The following is a 17,807-nucleotide window of genomic DNA, read 5'->3' on the forward strand; positions in this document are numbered from 1 at the left end:
CCCAGGACCCCCTGCCCCTCGACCCCCTATCCAACTCCCCCTGCTCCCCATCCCCTGACTGCCCCCCCCGAACCTCCACCCCATCCAACGGCCCCCTGCTCCCTGACTGCCCCCCAGAACTCCCTGCTCCCCACCCCCTTACCATACCGGAACCAGCCACGCCGCCATGCTGCCTGGCAGGAGCAGCGGGCCAGAGCGCTGGCAGCTCAGTGCGCTGAGGCTGCGGGGGAGAGGGAACAGCAGGAGAGGGGCTGGGAGCTAGCCTCCCCGGTTGGGAGCTCAGAGGCCAGGCAGGATGGGCCGTAGTTTGCCTACATCTGCTCTATGCTGTATGTGGGAAGAGCTGCAGTGATGGCAACAGACAGATTTGCAACATAAGAATGGGAAGAAGGAGAATTTAGAGTCATAAAGTGCCAAAGTTTCAGCCAATGGAGGCAAATGGAAGATCTGAACTGAAGAAAGAGCTAAAAGAAATGGAGTTGTTTATATTATTTATTTTTATTGCATGAACTGTGTGCCAAGCACTTAGCGTGCTGCTATTCATCTTGATATGAGAAGCAATTAACCCAGCAGGCACCCTAACTTTGCTTGTGGACAGTGGCACACAGGTTGTGGTCTGTATCTCTATGCATTGCAGATTTGCAGGGAATAAATAATCCCTTATAAAGCCTAGTCAATTGAAGAGATGTACACAATATAATTGACTGCATTGGCACAAAAGGGACCCCTCTGTCACTCCTCCATGCTCCACCCGATACCATTGTGTAACTGGGGACTGTACAATCTCTGAATTCCTCTACTGTATTTTTTTATTTATTTATTTTAAAACAAGCTTTTAGTTTTAAATCTGAAAGGAATTTTGGTGATGGCATCATAAAACCCTTGAGAACTAAGGTTAGCACATTTTTTAAAATGTTTTTATGAAAATTTAAAGGGAAAATATATGTGAACATCAAAAAAGCTTTCTGATAATGAAACATATTAAGCTGTGGAATGGACTCTGAAGGGAAGTTTAAAACCTGATAGCTCTCTATTTTTTTTTAAAAATGCTGGCAAATTTAATTAATGTTGACAGCTAAACTTTTCATATTCCTGATAAGAGACCCTATATTTTCTCTTAAAGCCCATCAGACACACACAATTATTGTTTCTTATTCACAATCTACTTATAATGGAAAAAAACCTAAGAGACGCGGCCTAGCAGCTGATCACATAAGGAGGAAAGAGACAGTGACTAAGCACCTACTATTGTACACACAAATCTTTTTTTAAAATTCAATTTAAAATTTGAAGACTATTATTTTATCACCTTTCTATGACAAATATACCTTAGTTATTATAATGAACAGAGCTCCCTCTTGTGGCTGCAGGAAGGTGGACCTGGTGCAACAAAATCAGAGTATAGATGGTATGAGATCAGCACCAGAGAGATGAGAGAAGGGGAGGACTGGTTCTCCTGTGTACCATTACTAACTTGGTTAAACAATAGACAATTAATGGAAAATACCATGGGAACAAGAGGTTGCTGTTTAACGTACTAATTAATAATTCTCTCCCTCTTAACACCCTCTCCCTGCACAAATGCTGCAGAACACAGCAACTTTCTCCTCTTCCTCATTCTATTTTTGACCACCTTCCTCCAAAGCAGAACCTTCCCACCTTGTTCAACTGATTTCTGGCTCACTCACAGACAGTTTGCAAGGCAAGGGACACAATCAGGATATGAAATTCAAGGGTCTAAGTTACGGGGAATGCACATCAAGCCAGAAGACTTCCATTATTATCCCTACATCATTTTCATTATACCTGGAGTTCTGAAAGCAAACAGAAAATGCTTATTATCTTTAAAGTTTTGAGAAAGAATTCACAGGTACACATATGAGTCTAAAACACTTAGATCTGCTGAAATGTTAGAGCAAAACACCTATTGAAAAGGAAACCGATATAGCCTCAAACCACTCCCTTTTGTGGTTTCAAAGCTGTAAGGATACTAAAATCTGCTGGAGACAGGCATTCACTCCTGGATGAAACTGGCAAGGTAAGACACTTTGGGCCCTACCTGCCTTAAGAGTGGCTCCCTTTCAGAGTCTATCATTGCTCCCCAAACCCTTCAAATAAACATTTCTATGACTGAAAACATAAAATAAAAAAGAAAAGCAGGTAAAAGAAGAATGCATGGATGAGTGTGAAACTCTCAGTAAACAAGCCTGTGCACTAATGCTTTGAACCAATATACAGACCAAGCCAGTTTCTCTCCTGACAGGACTCTCAAAGTCACACAGTATTTACAAATACAATTTTTAAAAAAATGTCTCACCAATATATTATTGGGCTTTGATCTCAGTTCAGTTCCCAGTGGACGAGGATCCACAATGCAAAAATCACTACCACTATTAGCAGTCCCAGAGGCACCAAGATTAAATGAGGTAGATGACTGAATTCCTCTTTCTGGTCAATGGGCTGGATGGGGGACAATGCCTGCTCTCTGTGTGAATAGAGGAGTTCAGACTCCAGAGATATCCATTCAACACCCTTTCCCAGTACTGAATTCATATGCTTTTTTTAAAAATTACTTTTGAAAGAACACAAAAGAAAATGTCATGATTGACTCCTCAAGGAAAGAGCTCTGAATTGGCATAATCAAGACAGGTCCATTTTTAAGTCTAGCACTTTTGACGGTGCCCTTTAAATTCTTCACCTCATAGATATTGCAACCAATGAAAGTACCTCCAACAGCTGTATTAGCATGACCAGAACATATGCTGGTTTCTGCTTATCCACCTTCCACTGAGAAGTGACAGGGATAGATATGTGCAGTGCAGGATACTGGGGGCAGCAATCATGCTCAGGCACACTCATTCTTTGTCAGGAAAAATAGTGCCAGAATTCCAGCTCCTTCATTTACTGCGTGGTTCAATTTTTAGACATTTTGAAAAACAAAGTCAATTCTTGAACTCATGTCCTAGATTCTTGCTGCAGAGAACTACCATAAAAATCAGAACTGGCCATCAGCAGAGGACAAGCATGCCACACTCCATGACATTTCAATGGAAAGATTTCTATTTATCAACAGAAGCTGCATTACAGCAATTGCATCCATAAGGATATAGAAAGAGTTCCCCCTCCTACTTTATGAATACTACTTGAGCTGCAGGGTGTTTTTGTTCATTCAGGCTTTTAACTGATCGATATTTATTGGATTTTTTTCCTTATTTTGCATGGATGTTTTAGGTTAGACAAAATTTTATGTAAGACAGAGCATGGCAAATCACTGACTTTTGTATGTTAATGGGATTGTACAGTTCAGAGTTATTTTTCTAAAGATGCTCTATAATGCTTTTCATCCTCCAGACACTTTGCAAATATTACCTAATTCTCACAGCATGCTTCTGAGACAGAGGAGCATTAGTATCCCCATTTTACAGATGGGGAAGCTGAGCCACAGAAGTTCCACATCTAACCTAAAGCCACAGGAGGATTCAAAACCAGAATTAAAACTCAAGTTTTTAGTTCCAAGTCTTGTGCTCAGACAAGAACTCTCTTTCCTAAGGTGGAGGAGCAACAGAACCACAAATTTTCTACTGTCATAAAATCAACATGCCTGAAGTATGTATTTTTAAAAGGTGTATAAAAAGGATGTAGACGTTCCACAGTTCCCTGTAATTCTAAGTCAAACACCCTGTAGAGACTACCGTATTTTGATGTTATAATGGTGCCCAGTTAAAAGAAATACCTGTTAAAAGAATTGTCCTCTTAAAAAGAGACAATGCCTATACACCAGACTATGAAACCCTTAAATATCCAAAAAGTAATAAACCTGGTGGCTGAAATACTTTTTAAAACTCATCTGTCTAATAAGTTATGTTTCCTGTACAGTGAATTAAATTTTCCTGGCGCTCTTTTAGATGAAGACCTGATGCAAATATTCACATGTGCAATAAAAATGTGTTTAATTGATTTCTACATGTTATTTATTTCCATTTATCCTACCTGAGGATTCCAACTGGGATCCAGTTTCTTCACTGTGGCAATGTATTCTTGCATAGCCTGGTGGGAACTTGAATCTCCCAGAGCTTTCCATGCTTCCCTGAGGTACAAAGAAAAACACAAATGGCCCACTCAGTAGAACGGATACATCCGTCTTTTACTCATTGTCACCAATAAAACAGTGATCAGGCCTAATGCAAGCCTACCTTCATACTTCTGGGCAAAGGAAAGACATCTTTTACGCAATTTTGATGCCATCAATCCTCTAGTCAGGCTTAAAAAGAAAAACTCCTTCACCTACTCATATTTATTTGTTGCTGATTAAACCAATACAACAGTAAATTAGCAGAACAGCAACACCATTTTAAGAATTCCGTAAAGCAGGGGTTCTCAAACGGGGGTTGGGACCCCTCAGGGGGTCGGGAGGTTATTACATGGGAGGGGTTGCGAGCTGTCAACCTCCACCCCAAATCCTGCTTTGCCTCCAGCATTTATAGTGGTGTTAAATATATAAAAAAGTGTTTTTAATTTATAAAAGGGGAGTCGCACTCAGAGGCTTGCTATGTGAAAGGGGTCACCAGTAAAAAAGTTTGAGAGCCACTGCCCTAAAGGATTATTTTAATCATTAACCGAGAGAATAAGAGAGAGATACATGCCAAGTAATGTTCTAGTTCAATCAATCTAAAAAGATGTGACCAAAAATAAAATAAAATAAAATCAGAAATTGTTAAGAATTGCAAGGATTTCCTCTTACCATTTCTGCTTTCCTTCAAAATCAAAGAAACTGGGCTTGGGAGTGTTACAGTTTCCAAATTTGACCTAAAAAAGAAAAATGTCCTTTGTTACAATGAATGGTAGAAAGGGATAAAGTTTAATTTATCATTATAATTTGTTAGCCAATTCATAACAGCAAATATCCAGATTTATTACACCTCTTGATTTCAGAGCAAATTTATACTCCTGTCTGATTAACAGTTATTAGGCTCATCTCTTTCTGGCAAACATCTCAACTCCAATTTTTTTTATTTTAACAGTCTCACACAGCTATTGGTGTATTGGCCTCCTGTTATTTTCTGTACAGGATACAGAGATGGAATTCTGATATGCAGATCATTTCTTCTGCATGTATTACCCAGTAGGTGATGCTGCAGAGTGATTGTCACTCAAAGACTTGTCAGAGAAAGAAGGTCCACTTTTGAGGAAAATTGCCTTCCTTATCCTGGTGGCAGAAAAAAGCCAGAAAAGAAAGGAAAGACAATGGTCACACAGCAATCGCAACCCAACCGTCTTCCAACACCACCTGCAATGTCTGCCAATGAGCCTGTGGCTCAAGAATTGGACTCCTCAGTTACCAAAGGACCCATGAAAAATAAAACCCATGAAAGAGATCATCTTCAACCTCAAAGGATCACCGACTATGTATATTACCCATCTGTATAGCTCATCGTCAACAAGACTAAAGAAAAATCTCATTTATGTTAGCTAAACCACATATTATGATTGTTCATTAAGGATGAAATTCGCCTCCTTCTGCACAATGACTAAATAAGTGGGCTATGTTTAATAATCTTTGATGGCCAAGCTGAATACAAAGAGAACAATCTCTGGATTTCCTCCAGAGGCATCTAGGACCATGGCAGCCAGAGCAGATACACCAGAAATGGGAAGTGAGTCAAGATTGGAGGTGGTTGGGATGATCCAGTTGGTCAGAAAGAGGAAAAGTAGTACACTGTGGAGTAGAGGATGGAGCTGTAGGTAGAAACAAATGATTCATTACGGGAGAGTGAGGCAAGAGAAAAAAAGGAGGCTAGAAAAAAAAGAGGTGTTGATGGACTGCAATTCATAGAAGGAATATAAGTTTGGGGTGGTAAGTGAATAAACAATACTGAAAGAGATGAGATAGTGATGATAACATATTCTAGAGGGCATGTAGTGGACTCCACATGTAGACACAGAAGGCCGTTACATAAAGACCCTTTTAAACTGATCTGGTAGCACAAAGGGGGCTTTGTAGTGGCCATCAATTACATTTAATGACCCTTTAACAATACCACAGTGGTGTAAAGAGGCCTTAGTGTAAACGAGAATCAGATTCAGGATATTGTTAAACACATGAAGATGTATTCATAGTAAGGCTGTCAATCACAATTAACTCGAAAAAATGAATCGTGATTAATCACAGTTTTAATCGCACTGTTAAACAACAGAATACCAATTGAAATTTATTAAATATTTTGAATGTTTTTCACATTTTCAAATATATTGATTTCAATTACAACACAGAATACAAAGTGTACACTGCTCACTTTATATTATTTTTATTACAAATATTTGCACTGTAAAATGATAAATGGTATTCTTCAATTCACCTCTTACAAGTACTGTATTGCAATCTCTTCATCGTGAAAGTGCAACTTACAAATGTAGATTTTTTTTTGTTACATAACCACTCAAAAACAACCAATGCAAAACTTTAGAGCCTACAAGTTCACTCAGTCCTACTTCTTGTTCAGCCATTTGCTAAGACAAACAAGTTTGCTTACATTTATGGGAGATAATGCTGCCCACTTCTTATTTACAATGTCACCAGAAAGCGAGAACAGACGTTCACATGGGACTTTTGTAGCCGGTATTGCAAGTTATTTATGTGCCAGATGTGCTAAACATTCGTATGCCCCTTCATTCTTCGGCCACCATTCCAGAGGACATGCTTCCATGTCGATGATGCTCACTAAAAAAAAAATAACGTATTAATTAAATTTGTGACTGAACTCCTTGGGGAAGAATTGTAGGTCTTCTGCTCTGGTTTACCCACATTCTGCCATATACTTCATGTTATATGACTCAGCACATGTTCATTTTAAGAACACTTGTTGCTGCAGATTGGACAAAATGCAAAGAAGGTACCAATGTGAGATTTCTAAAGATACCTAGAGCACTCGACCCAAGGTTTAAGAATCTGAAGTGACTTCCGAAATCTGAGAGGGATGAGGTGCGGAGCATGCGTTCAGAGATCTTAAAAGAGCAACACTCCAATGAGGAAACTATAGAACCCAAACCACCAAAAGAGAAAAATCAACCTTCTGCTGGTGGCATGACGACACAGATGATGATCGGGGGAAGTCCCGAACGACTCGAAAAAGGCTAATGTAGTGCCCATCTTTAAAAAAGGGAAGGAGGAGGATCCTGGGAACTACAGGCCGGTCAGCCTCACCTCAGTCCCTGGAAAAATCATGAAGCAGGTCCTCAAGGAATCAATTCTGAAGCACTTACAGGAGAGGAAAGTGATCAGGAACAGTCAGCATGGATTCACCAAGGGCAAGTCATGCCTGCCTAATCTAATTGCCTTCTATGACGAGATAACTGGCTCTGTGGATGAAGGGAAAGTGGTGGATGTGTTGTTCCTTGACTTTAGCAAAGCTTTTGACACTGTCTCCCACAGTATTCTTGCCAGCAAGTTAAAGAAGTATGGGCTGGATGAATGGACTATAAGGTGGATAGAAAGCTGGCTTGATTGTCGGGCTCAACGGGTAGTGATCAATGGCTCCATGTCTAGTTGGCAGCTGGTATCAAGTGGAGTGCCCCAAGGGTCGGTCCTGGGGCCGGTTTTGTTCAATATCTTCATTAATGATCTGGAGGATGGTGTGGATTGCACCCTCAGCAAGTTTGCGGATGACACTAAACTGGGAGGAGTGGTAGATAAGCTGGAGGGTAGGGATAGGATACAGAGGGACCTAGATAAATTGGAGGATTGGGCCAAAAGAAATCTGATGAGGTTCAACAAGGACAAGTGCAGAGTCCTGCACTTAGGACGGAAGAATCCAATGCACCACTACATACTAGGGACCGAATGGCTCGGCAGCAGTTCTGCAGAAAAGGACCTAGGGGTTACAGTGGACGAGGAGCTGGATATGAGTCAACAGTGTGCCCTTGTTGCCAAGAAGGCCAATGGCATTTTGGGATGTATAAGTAGGGGCATTGCCAGCAGATCGAGGGACGTGATCGTTCCCCTCTATTCGACACTGGTGAGGCCTTATCTGGAGTACTGTGTCCAGTTTTGGGCCCCACACTACAAGAAGGATGTGGAAAAACTGGAAAGTGTCCAGCAGAGGGCAACAAAAATGATTAGGGGACTGAAACACATGACTTATAAGAGGCTGAGGGAACTGGGATTGTTTAGTCTGCAGAAGAGAAGAATGAGGGGGGATTTGATAGCTGCTTTCAACTACCTGAAAGGGGGTTCCAAAGAGGATGGCTCTAGACTGTTCTCAGCGGTAGCAGATGACAGAACAAGGAGTAATGGTGTGAAGTTGCAGTGGGGGAGGTTTAGGTGGGATATTAGGAAAAACTTTGTCACTAGGAGGGTGGTGAAACACTGGAATGCGTTACCAAGGGAGGTGGTGGAATCTCCTTCCTTAGAGGTTTTTAAGTCAGGCTTGACAGAGCCCTGGCTGGGATGATTTAATTGGGGATCGGTCCTGCTTTGAGCAGGGGTTTGGACTAGATGACCTCCTGAGGTCCCTTCCAACCCTGATATTCCATGATTCTGTGAAAATGAACATGTGTCAGTGTGCACTGCTTTGGATTCTTATCAAGCAGAACCCGTCATCAGCATGGACGCTTGTCCTCTGGAATGGTGGTTGAAGCATGAAGGGACATACGAATTTTTAGCACATCTGGCATGTAAATATCTTGCGATGCTGGCTACAACAGTGCTATGAGAACATCCGTTCTCACTTTCAGGTGAAAGCAAGAAGTGGGCAGTATTATCTCCTGCAAATGTAAACCAACTTGTTTGTCTGACCGATTGGCTGAACAAGATGTGGGACTGAGAGGACTTGTAGGCTCTAAAGTTTTACATGGTTTTATTTTTGAATGCCATTTTTTTCTGTACATAATTCTACATTCGTACGTTCAACTCTCATTATAAAGAGATTACACTACAGTACTTGTATTAGGTGAACTGAAAAATACTATTTCTTGGGGGTTTTTTTGCAGTGCAGAATACTTGTAATCAAAAGTAAATATAAAGTAAGCACTATACATTTTGTATAGTGTTATAAATAGAATCAATACATTTGAAAATGTAGAAAACATCCAAAAATATTAAAATTAATGGTATTCTATTATAGTTTAACAATGCGATTAATCACGATTAATTTTTTAATCGCTTAACAGCCCTAATTCATAGCTACAAGGAATGCTGAGGAAGACTTGCAGTTCTTTTCCTTTATTTGACTAAAGTCCAACAGCTGCCTTTCAGTAATAGGGTTGCCCACAAAGGGAATAGTGTGCATTTCCCAAAACTTATTCCAGCCTGGGACACTGGCTGATCCACGTCCACGTCCAGAAGGTAACAGGAGATCCATGCATGGAGCAACTACAGGATCACAGTCTGGGTGAGGAAGAGAGACTGACTGGCACAAATTCTTTGAACCCTAGTCCAGGAGGAACTAAAAGCAGAATTTTTCCTGAGAGGAACCAGGGAGCATAGAATAAGGAATGGCAGGTAGTAAACAAAAGACATGTTGGTCTATGCCTCCATAATTAATTTACATGTACCCATTAATATTATATTTGGATTTACAGACCCTATCATTAGAGAATAAAGACACCAAAGGCCAGGAAAATGTTGATGCCCACGTCACTTATTATTGGTATCTGCATACAAACAAGGAATTTTCACAAAGGTTAAACATTTTGATGAACAATAGAATGAAACATGGACTTAAAAAAAAAAAAAGGGAAGCAAGGAAAGAAAGTGATTAAATGTTCCTGCATTGGTAACTAAACATTTCAGGACTCCAATTAAAAAGCCACTCTTTAATCACTCATAAATGACTATATCACAAACTCAGATTCCCAGCTAAGGCATACTCCTACACCAGAGGCCAAGTCAGAGTAGCCATGCTGATGCAAATAGGAATAATCCCCCTTGAAAGCAATTGTTATAGTAAGTCTCCCTAATGCAGGGCAAACTCTATCATAAATGAAATATGAGGGGATTGGGATGTTTAAATGAATCTGATGGAGTAAACATGGGCACTCAGTTTTCAGAGATCATGACAACCTGTTAGTCAGACATTGCTAGTCAAGCAAAATCAAGCTGCATCCATCAAACTATTATAAAACACTTGCAGCTCAGCCAATTAAACTGCTTGATCAGCTAATGATCCCTCAACTTAAGAGGTTATTTTATCCTGCATCTGCGATCATCAATCATGCCTCTTTTTAAAAAACTTAGATGTCGAAGTTGCAGTAATTTTATTTAGATTTTTTACAGAACGGGAATGGGGTTTAAAAAATTTTTTTAAAGTTTTCTAAAATATTTGTTTTGCTGTTTCATGGTAAATGTCACCAGTTTGAATCACAGGGTTTCTCAGCTGGCCTTCAGAGCAAGGTACTTTGTTAAAACAGGTTTTTGCCTCATGGGGAGTTGTATATAATTTCATTTAATTGTTGTCAGCCCTATTTTATGCAGACTGTGATTTAGATTTTGTTTTAAACATTTCCTCTTGTACGCTAAGACACTGAGTACATTTTTACAAATTGAAAAATATAAATGAAATATGATCTACCGTCAAAACAGAACATCCCAACCTGGCCATTCTCTAGCCCAATATCACAATTGCACACAAAACAGCCAACAACTCTGAAAGAAAGATACGTACTTTTCCTAATACTTTAGTAATTGTTTTCCAAGACCCTCTTCAAAACCTGACAATAGTTTCCCCTCTTTAAATTTGGCATTTATTGCTTTCCTCCCTGCTGTGCAATAGCATCAGCACTACTGATGCCAACACAGATATAGGAACGGTACTTTAAAATGACCTGCAAAAGAAAAAAAATTTGCTTTTGCCCTTTCTGCTTTTTTTATGATATATTAAGTTGGCTTACGAGAGTTTTGTCCAGAAATAAAGAATGGGGTGGGGGGGTGAGGAGGAAGAGGGCACTGCTTGATTTTTTACATTAAAAATATCAGCTCTTTACTTCTCACATTTTGCTGTACAACTTCCTGAAAAATTGAAGAACTAGTGGGATTCTGACATTACATGAGACTGAAACCAGAGCAGTCGAGAATGGAAGGATTTTTAGTTAGAATGTTTAACTCGAATTCCTGACAAATAATAGGGAGAAAAGCATTTGTGAAAGATTCAGCCCTCTTGTCCCTACAGTTGAAAGCTAAGAAAGCTTCTTCTACAAAGCTAGCAGAAAGACATGAGCTCCAAATATTATTTCAAGTCAGAGGTTCCTATACGGTTGTCCATTGAGGGCTGACTGGTCACTTGGTGCCGGGCCCTCCTTGTTTCAAGCTGATAAACTGCATTAAAAGACAGCCAGAATACATTAAATACTTCCCTAATATCACTTTTCAATGCAAGCAATTTTTGTACTTGCCATAGTGATGTTATGTGATCGTAAATTATGGGGAGATGATCCATGCAATTTTGAATGGGAGGGGAGGGATCCATGAGAGTCTCTATTAAGCTATGGTCCATGTCATGAAAAAGCTTGAGAAGCTCCAGTTCATGTCAAACAATCATGGTCTGTAGTTTGTTTTCTTTACATTACTCAACAACTGAAGTAGATTGTAAAGCAATTGATATCCAGACTGCAGGTTATTTCTCACCAAATCATAAATTCTTTTAGGCAAGTCAAACTTGGACCCTAGCTCCAGAATTTGATTGTACAGCTTTGAATGTAGACTTGGACGAAACTGGGACCATCTGTATGCAATCAGCTGACCAAGTGAACACAATTTCTTACGCAGAAATGGAATTCCTTCATGTGGTTTGTCCTGCACTGAAAGGGCAGCTGAAGAAAAAACTCACTAATCTGCACTAACTTGTGGGGTAGGCCTAAATTCAGATCAGTGAGGGTTGCAAATTAGCAAGTACTGGGATGGTCAGGAGAAGCATCAGCTTCAGGGGCCAATTAGTAAGCCCTGAATGCCAGGGAGGGATCAGGAGGTGACATGGTGTTCCCCATTAGATCAGAGAGAATAATGTCACTCATATTGACCCAGACCCAGCACAACAGTAGTGTTACAGTAAACTATAAGCCAAAAAAATAAAAATCTATTTTCAGTACAAACTTGTGGTTTAATCATGTTCTACTAGTCCTGAAAAATCATCACACGGAAAAGTCACATAAAAAACACAGAATTATGCATTTCCTGCACCAATCAATGTGAGCTCTGTTTTTCTACGAGTGCAGGATTTTAACACTTAAACTTTGTCTGACCACCCCATCATTTAGATAGCTATTAGGAGAGCCTTCTTCAAATACTGCAGCTCTTTCATGGAGTCTGATCACTCATGAATAAGGCTGTGAGTTTGTCATGGAAGTCATGGATTCCGTCACTTTCCGTGACCTCCATGACTTCTGCAGCAGCCAGTGCACCTGGCTCAGGGGCAGCTAAAGAAGCCCCCAGGCCAGGCGCACCAGCCACTCCTGGGGCAGTCTCTGGCCACCGCCTCCCCCAGCAGCAGAATTTGGGTGTGAGGGGGCAGGAGGTTGGGGCACCGAACAGGGTGAGGCAGGCTCTGGGCAGCGCTTACCTCGGGGGCTCCTCAGAAGCCACGACATCCCCCTCACTCAGCTGCTTGGCAGAGACATGGACAGGCAGCTCTGCACACTGCCTCCGCCCAGAGCGCTGGCTTCACAGCTCCCATTGACTGGGAACCATGGCCAATGGGAGCTGCGGGGATGGGGTTTGCAGGAGGAACCACCATGCATTGCTGCCTGGCCAAGCCTCCACCTAGGAGCTGAGTGAGGGGGGATGTTGCCACTTCCAGGGAGCCTCCCAGGTAAGCACCACCCAGAGCCTGTCTCACCCCATCCTGTGCCCCAACCCCCCCATATCCCACACCCAAACTCTGCTGCTGTTGCAGGGTGGGCACGGAGCCAGGCAGGGAGCCTGCTGGCCCCGCCAACCTCACCCCAGAACCAGTGAGGATCCTGGGCCGCATGCTGCCACCCGCGTCCCCCCAGAACCAGTGGGGGTCTTCCCTCCACCCCAAGAAGCCTGGACACCCTCCTCCCGCACCCTTGGGGGCCCAGGCAGTCCACTACCCAAGTTTTATTCAGTGGTATTATTAGTAAAAGTCACGGATAGGTCATGGCCATGAATTTTTGTTTACTGTCCGTGACTTTTACTAATAATATCCATGACCAAAACGTAGCCTTACTCATGAGGCACTGGACTCTTGTCAACTAGTTATTCTATTTCTACTATGGATACTTATATGGCCCCCATTACTGTAGTGCCTGAGCACCTCACAATCTTTAATGCATTTATCCTCACAATACCAATTTTACTGCTGGGGAACTGAGGCACAGAGAGACTAAATGACTTGCCCAGGGTCACACCAGAAGTCTGTGGCAGAGCAGAGATCTGACACCAGTCTCCAGAGTCCTAGGCTAGCACCCTTACCCACTGGACAATTCTTCCTCTCTTACTGAAGTTCAGCCCTAGCAGGCCCTGGCACCATTGTCTAACTAGAGCCAACAACTGAACAGCTCCCTTATTCTCAAGCTTCTGACACACAAACAAAATTAATAAATATCTGAAACTGACTCCAATAAAAGGCAGTAAAACTCCAGGAGAAGGTTTATATATCTAAATAGTTTTAGATAAATAATGTACAGTATTTTAACAAATTTCAGAGTGGTAGCCGTGTTAGTCTGTATCAGCAAAAAGAACGAGGAGTACTTATGGCACCTTAGAGACTAACAAATTTATTTGGGCATAACCTTCGTGGGCTAAAACCTACTTCATCGGATGCATGCAATGGAAAATACAGTAGGAAGATATATATACACAGAGAACATGAAAAAATGGGTGTTGTCATACCAGTTCTAACAAGACTAATCAATTAAGGTGGGCTACTATCAGCAGGAGAAAAAACACTTTTGTAGTGATAATCAGGATGGCCCATTTCAAACAGTTGACAAGAAGGTGTGAGTAACAGTAGAGGAAAAAATTAGCACGGGGAAATAGTTTTTACTTTGTGTAATGACACATCCACTCCCAGTCTTTATTCAAGCCTAATTTAATGGTGTCCAGTTGGCAAATTAATTCCAGTTCTGTAGTTTCTCGTTGGAGTCTGTTTTTGAAGTTTTTTTCTTGAAGAATTGCGACTTTTAGGTCTGTAATTGAGTGACCAGGGAGGTTGAATGGTATTTTAACAGAGAACTCAGCTGTTATTGTCATCTCTTTTATGGTGTTGTTGCCTCTTAAATCAAAGCCTTTGGTGACAAGAAATACTATCTTGAGGACAGACAAGGATGTCAAATCAGGAACAGCAGACAGATCTAGAGTCAGCACCTTTTGCACACAAGTAATACTACTGTCCACTGGATAATACATTAGCAGCCTATTGTTCATATTGATACGACTTCTGTGACTAGAAAGAAGTTGTGTTAAGTACTATAGTTTCATCTTAAATCATAAAATGCCAGATCAAAAACATCAGAGTTAACAGGGCCTGATCCTGCAGCAGCTTGTGCTTGCAAGACTCCCTCTGACTTTAACTGGAGTGATGCCCACATCTGAAAAATGTAGGCTCTTTCCTTAACCAGCCCCATTGTGTCTAGACAATGCGAAACACAGAGAGTCTTCTATAAGGTTGAGTATGTGCATTAGTACTGAACACAGGAGGATGAGATAAGAACAGAGTGGAAGCCTTGCCTACAAACATCCTGGACTCCAGAGGTAAGACCCTTATGAGATTTTTTTTAAAAATATATTTGTTCCGTAATTTGTTGTGTACACGATACTGTTAATGCATACGGTCAACAAGACACACCAGATTATGTTGTTACTCTATAGGAGCAGTCAAATGCATTGCACACACCTCTCTGCCAGCAGTCTAAAACCTCAGCTATTGAAACATGTGGTGACTCAATGCAGTTAGCAGCTCCTTTTTGCTTGGAACAAATCAAGGGTTTGTGAAAACAATTTCTGAAGAATTTCCTCATAGTAATTTCAAGCTAAACAACATTAAGCTCCTCATTTCTCGTCTCACAACTGGCAATGAGAAATCCCCTGGAGCCCAATATCAGATGTCAATGCAACCATAAAGCTGACATACTGTACTGTATTCTCTTTTCCACCCAATGGAGCTACGAAACACTTGAGATAGTATGAGAAGGCCACATTGTGAGCAACAGAAACCTCCTGGACCTGGACCTCCTGGAGCAAGGTCTGTTAAACGTTTATACAGGCAGGACTACATCCCACTAGAGAGATTCTAGTGCATTGCCTCCTATCTCATGAACAACATCCCAGATCTCATCCACAGTTGGATAGCATCAACAGCAGCAATTTACATGGAAATGTAATAGTAGGTATTTTTAGCTATTTCTAATGTAGTAACCATTTGACCTAACCCCCCCCCCAAAAAAACAACAAACCATTGTCTACTCATATTCTTCATTTCATCTTGCATTCCAATCAGTTCTGTTTTATCTTCTCATGCTCCCTTCATGATTCTCTGCCATCTGATCATCAACTCCTTGACCCCTCCACAAGATTCCCAGTGCTTGTCTCCTGCTCTCTTGGACTGGCTACCCAATCTCCTTTTTGAGCACACTATCTGATCCCTTCACTGCTGGACACTCATCTCCTGCTGGTGACTGGCAGTTTCAGTCACACTGGAGGCTCCAGAGCGCAGCTCCTTTCATCCTCTAACATAGCAGTAATCCCAAATGGAGGCAGCTAGATTAGCAGTCCTTTCTCATTTCCAGCTCCTTTTACAGTCCAAAGGTTGGACACCTGTAGAAGCAACACAAAACACAGAAAACACCAAGCAACAAGTGACCAGCTAGCTCTTCAATGGACTACTTATGTGCTTAAAGCTAAGCCTGTGCTTAAGTGCTTGTAGGATCAGTGCCTAAATCAATGCCTTAAATCTGATGCAGGTGACGGAAAGTGTACTATCTGCTAGGTGGTCTGCAATGAGAAGGGTTTTAATTTAGATCATAATAGAGAAACACCTGTTATAAAACTACTGTCTCAGTTGACACTCTCCTTCCATGTTGTCGGTTTCAATACATGGGCTGGGTGAACACTGAAATACCTGTAAGGATAGGAGGGAAATTCCCAAAACCACTTGAGAAACATTGTTGCTGTGGAAAAGTTAGCACTGCCACTGCTCTTTCGTTCATAGGCCCCAGTCCTGCAGTAGGATCCACATGGGTGGACCCTTGGCTCTCACATGGAGCTCCACTAACTTCAGATTTCAGAGTGGCAGCCGTGTTAGTCTGTATCCGCAAAAAGAAAAGGAGTACTTGTGGCACCTTAGAAACTAACACATTTATTTGAGCATAAGCTTTCGTGAGCTACAGCTCACTTCATCGGATGCATGAAAGCTTATGCTCAAATAAATGTGTTAGTTTCTAAGGTGCCACAAGTACTCCTTTTCTTTTTACTAACTTCAGAGGGGTTGTTCACATACATAAGGGTCCTAAAGTAACAAAAGCTAACTTGTGTTCCGCCATCAATTGACTGTGGCTGATCTCCACCTCACACTACATCCAGCCCAAAGTGACAGCTAACACATGGTCCCCACCAGGCTGGACAAAGGTTGAAATACCACCCAGAGCCATGCACAGGCAGCAGTGTCAATCCCAAGCACTGAACAGTCATGAGTCAGGCCTCCCCCACAAACAAAACAACAACAAAACCCCACCAAATTTCTTTATAACGAGAAGATTTTAAAATAAATAAATGCACAAGAATCCTTGTCCTTTACTTTCCAACTCCAGGGCCTTCAGGGTGCTTTCGGACCCCTTTTCCCAGCTTCTCTCTGCCAGCACGAGGCCTGAGACCTTTCTAGGGAAGGGTGAGATTCCCTCAGAGCCACGGGGCTGCTGGGCTTTAGGCAGGACCCACAATCTTGGGACACTCGCGGTGCAATGGCCAAGACCGCTGGCGCTGCACCTGCGCGGGAGCGCTTAGCAAGCCCAGCCTCAGCGTGCCCGGCGCTGGATAGAGGCGCTAGAAGCGGGGAGTCACCGCCATAGCCCGGCCCTTACCTGCTTGTACCTGGCGTACAGGTAGAGGAGCTGCTCCCTGCTGGCCGCCTGCATCAGCCCCGGCAGTCGCTCGGCCGCCCGCTCGAACTGCTCCGCCAGCGCCCGGGCCTCCTCCTCCGGCCCGCCCGACTCCTCCCCGGAGCTCGGCTCGCCGCCGCTGTTGCCGGCCGAGGCCGGGAACGGGGAAGCCATGGCCAACCCGGCCGGCCGGCCCGCCCGCTCACTGCATCGGCAGCTCCCTCCCCGCCTCTGCCGGTAACTGCCGCTGGGGCCCCGCGCCGAGCCTCTCCGGAGACGCGGTGCAGCGCTGCGAGCGGCGCGGGCGGAAACGCGGGCACCAAGAGGGAGGTTCCGTCGCGCGCGGAGTCCCCGCCCCTGCGTGCGGGGCGGCGGGGGCTGGAGAGGCGCTGAGGGCCCCAGGGAGGGGGCTGCTGCTCGCCCTCTGGGATACGGTTCAGTGCCCGCTGGTCAGAGCAGAGAGCCCAGGGCAGCAGCCTGCTTGGGACCAGGCAGGGCGCGTAAGGGCTGAGGTCAGGACAGGGATGCAGTAGGTTTCCCACGGTCAGGGTGCGTAGGGGCCAGTGGTCACAGCAGGTCACAGTCAGAGCATGGATCAGAAATACAATTGGGAAACAAAGGGGTGGCTTCCTAGTGCACATGTACCTACATAACCACAACCACCTATTAGCACAGCTGGTACTCTTGAGACTTCAATATCCTCTTGGCTCTTGAGGTGACACCTCCAGTACATGACTATTCACATAGGTTTTTCTAGAACG

The 17,807-nt window shown here is 42.9% G+C and overlaps 1 protein-coding gene across 5 annotated transcripts in view; it reads right to left on the reverse strand.

The window, feature by feature from the left end:
- The window catches only part of ACBD6 (acyl-CoA binding domain containing 6), a 149,435-nt gene extending 132,061 nt beyond the window's left edge, over positions 1-17,374 (reverse strand). The window contains exons 1-4 of one of the 5 annotated variants that reach the window (XM_073356575.1): positions 17,029-17,116; positions 15,406-15,766; positions 4,742-4,806; positions 3,991-4,087 (exon numbers count right to left, since the gene is read on the reverse strand). In XM_073356575.1, coding sequence (XP_073212676.1) covers positions 3,991-4,087; positions 4,742-4,806; positions 15,406-15,408 — 165 coding nt within the window. In that variant the 5' untranslated portion in view covers positions 15,409-15,766; positions 17,029-17,116. Of the gene's footprint in view, positions 1-3,990; positions 4,088-4,741; positions 4,807-15,405; positions 15,767-17,028 lie in introns of all 5 variants that reach the window. The other 4 variants (XM_073356570.1, XM_073356573.1, XM_073356574.1 and 1 more) reach the window with 4 other exon arrangements.
- Between the last annotated feature and the right edge of the window lie 433 nt (positions 17,375-17,807).

Source organism: Lepidochelys kempii, chromosome 8, assembly GCF_965140265.1.
Source record: "Lepidochelys kempii isolate rLepKem1 chromosome 8, rLepKem1.hap2, whole genome shotgun sequence".
In the NCBI taxonomy this organism is placed as follows: Eukaryota; Metazoa; Chordata; order Testudines; family Cheloniidae; genus Lepidochelys; species Lepidochelys kempii.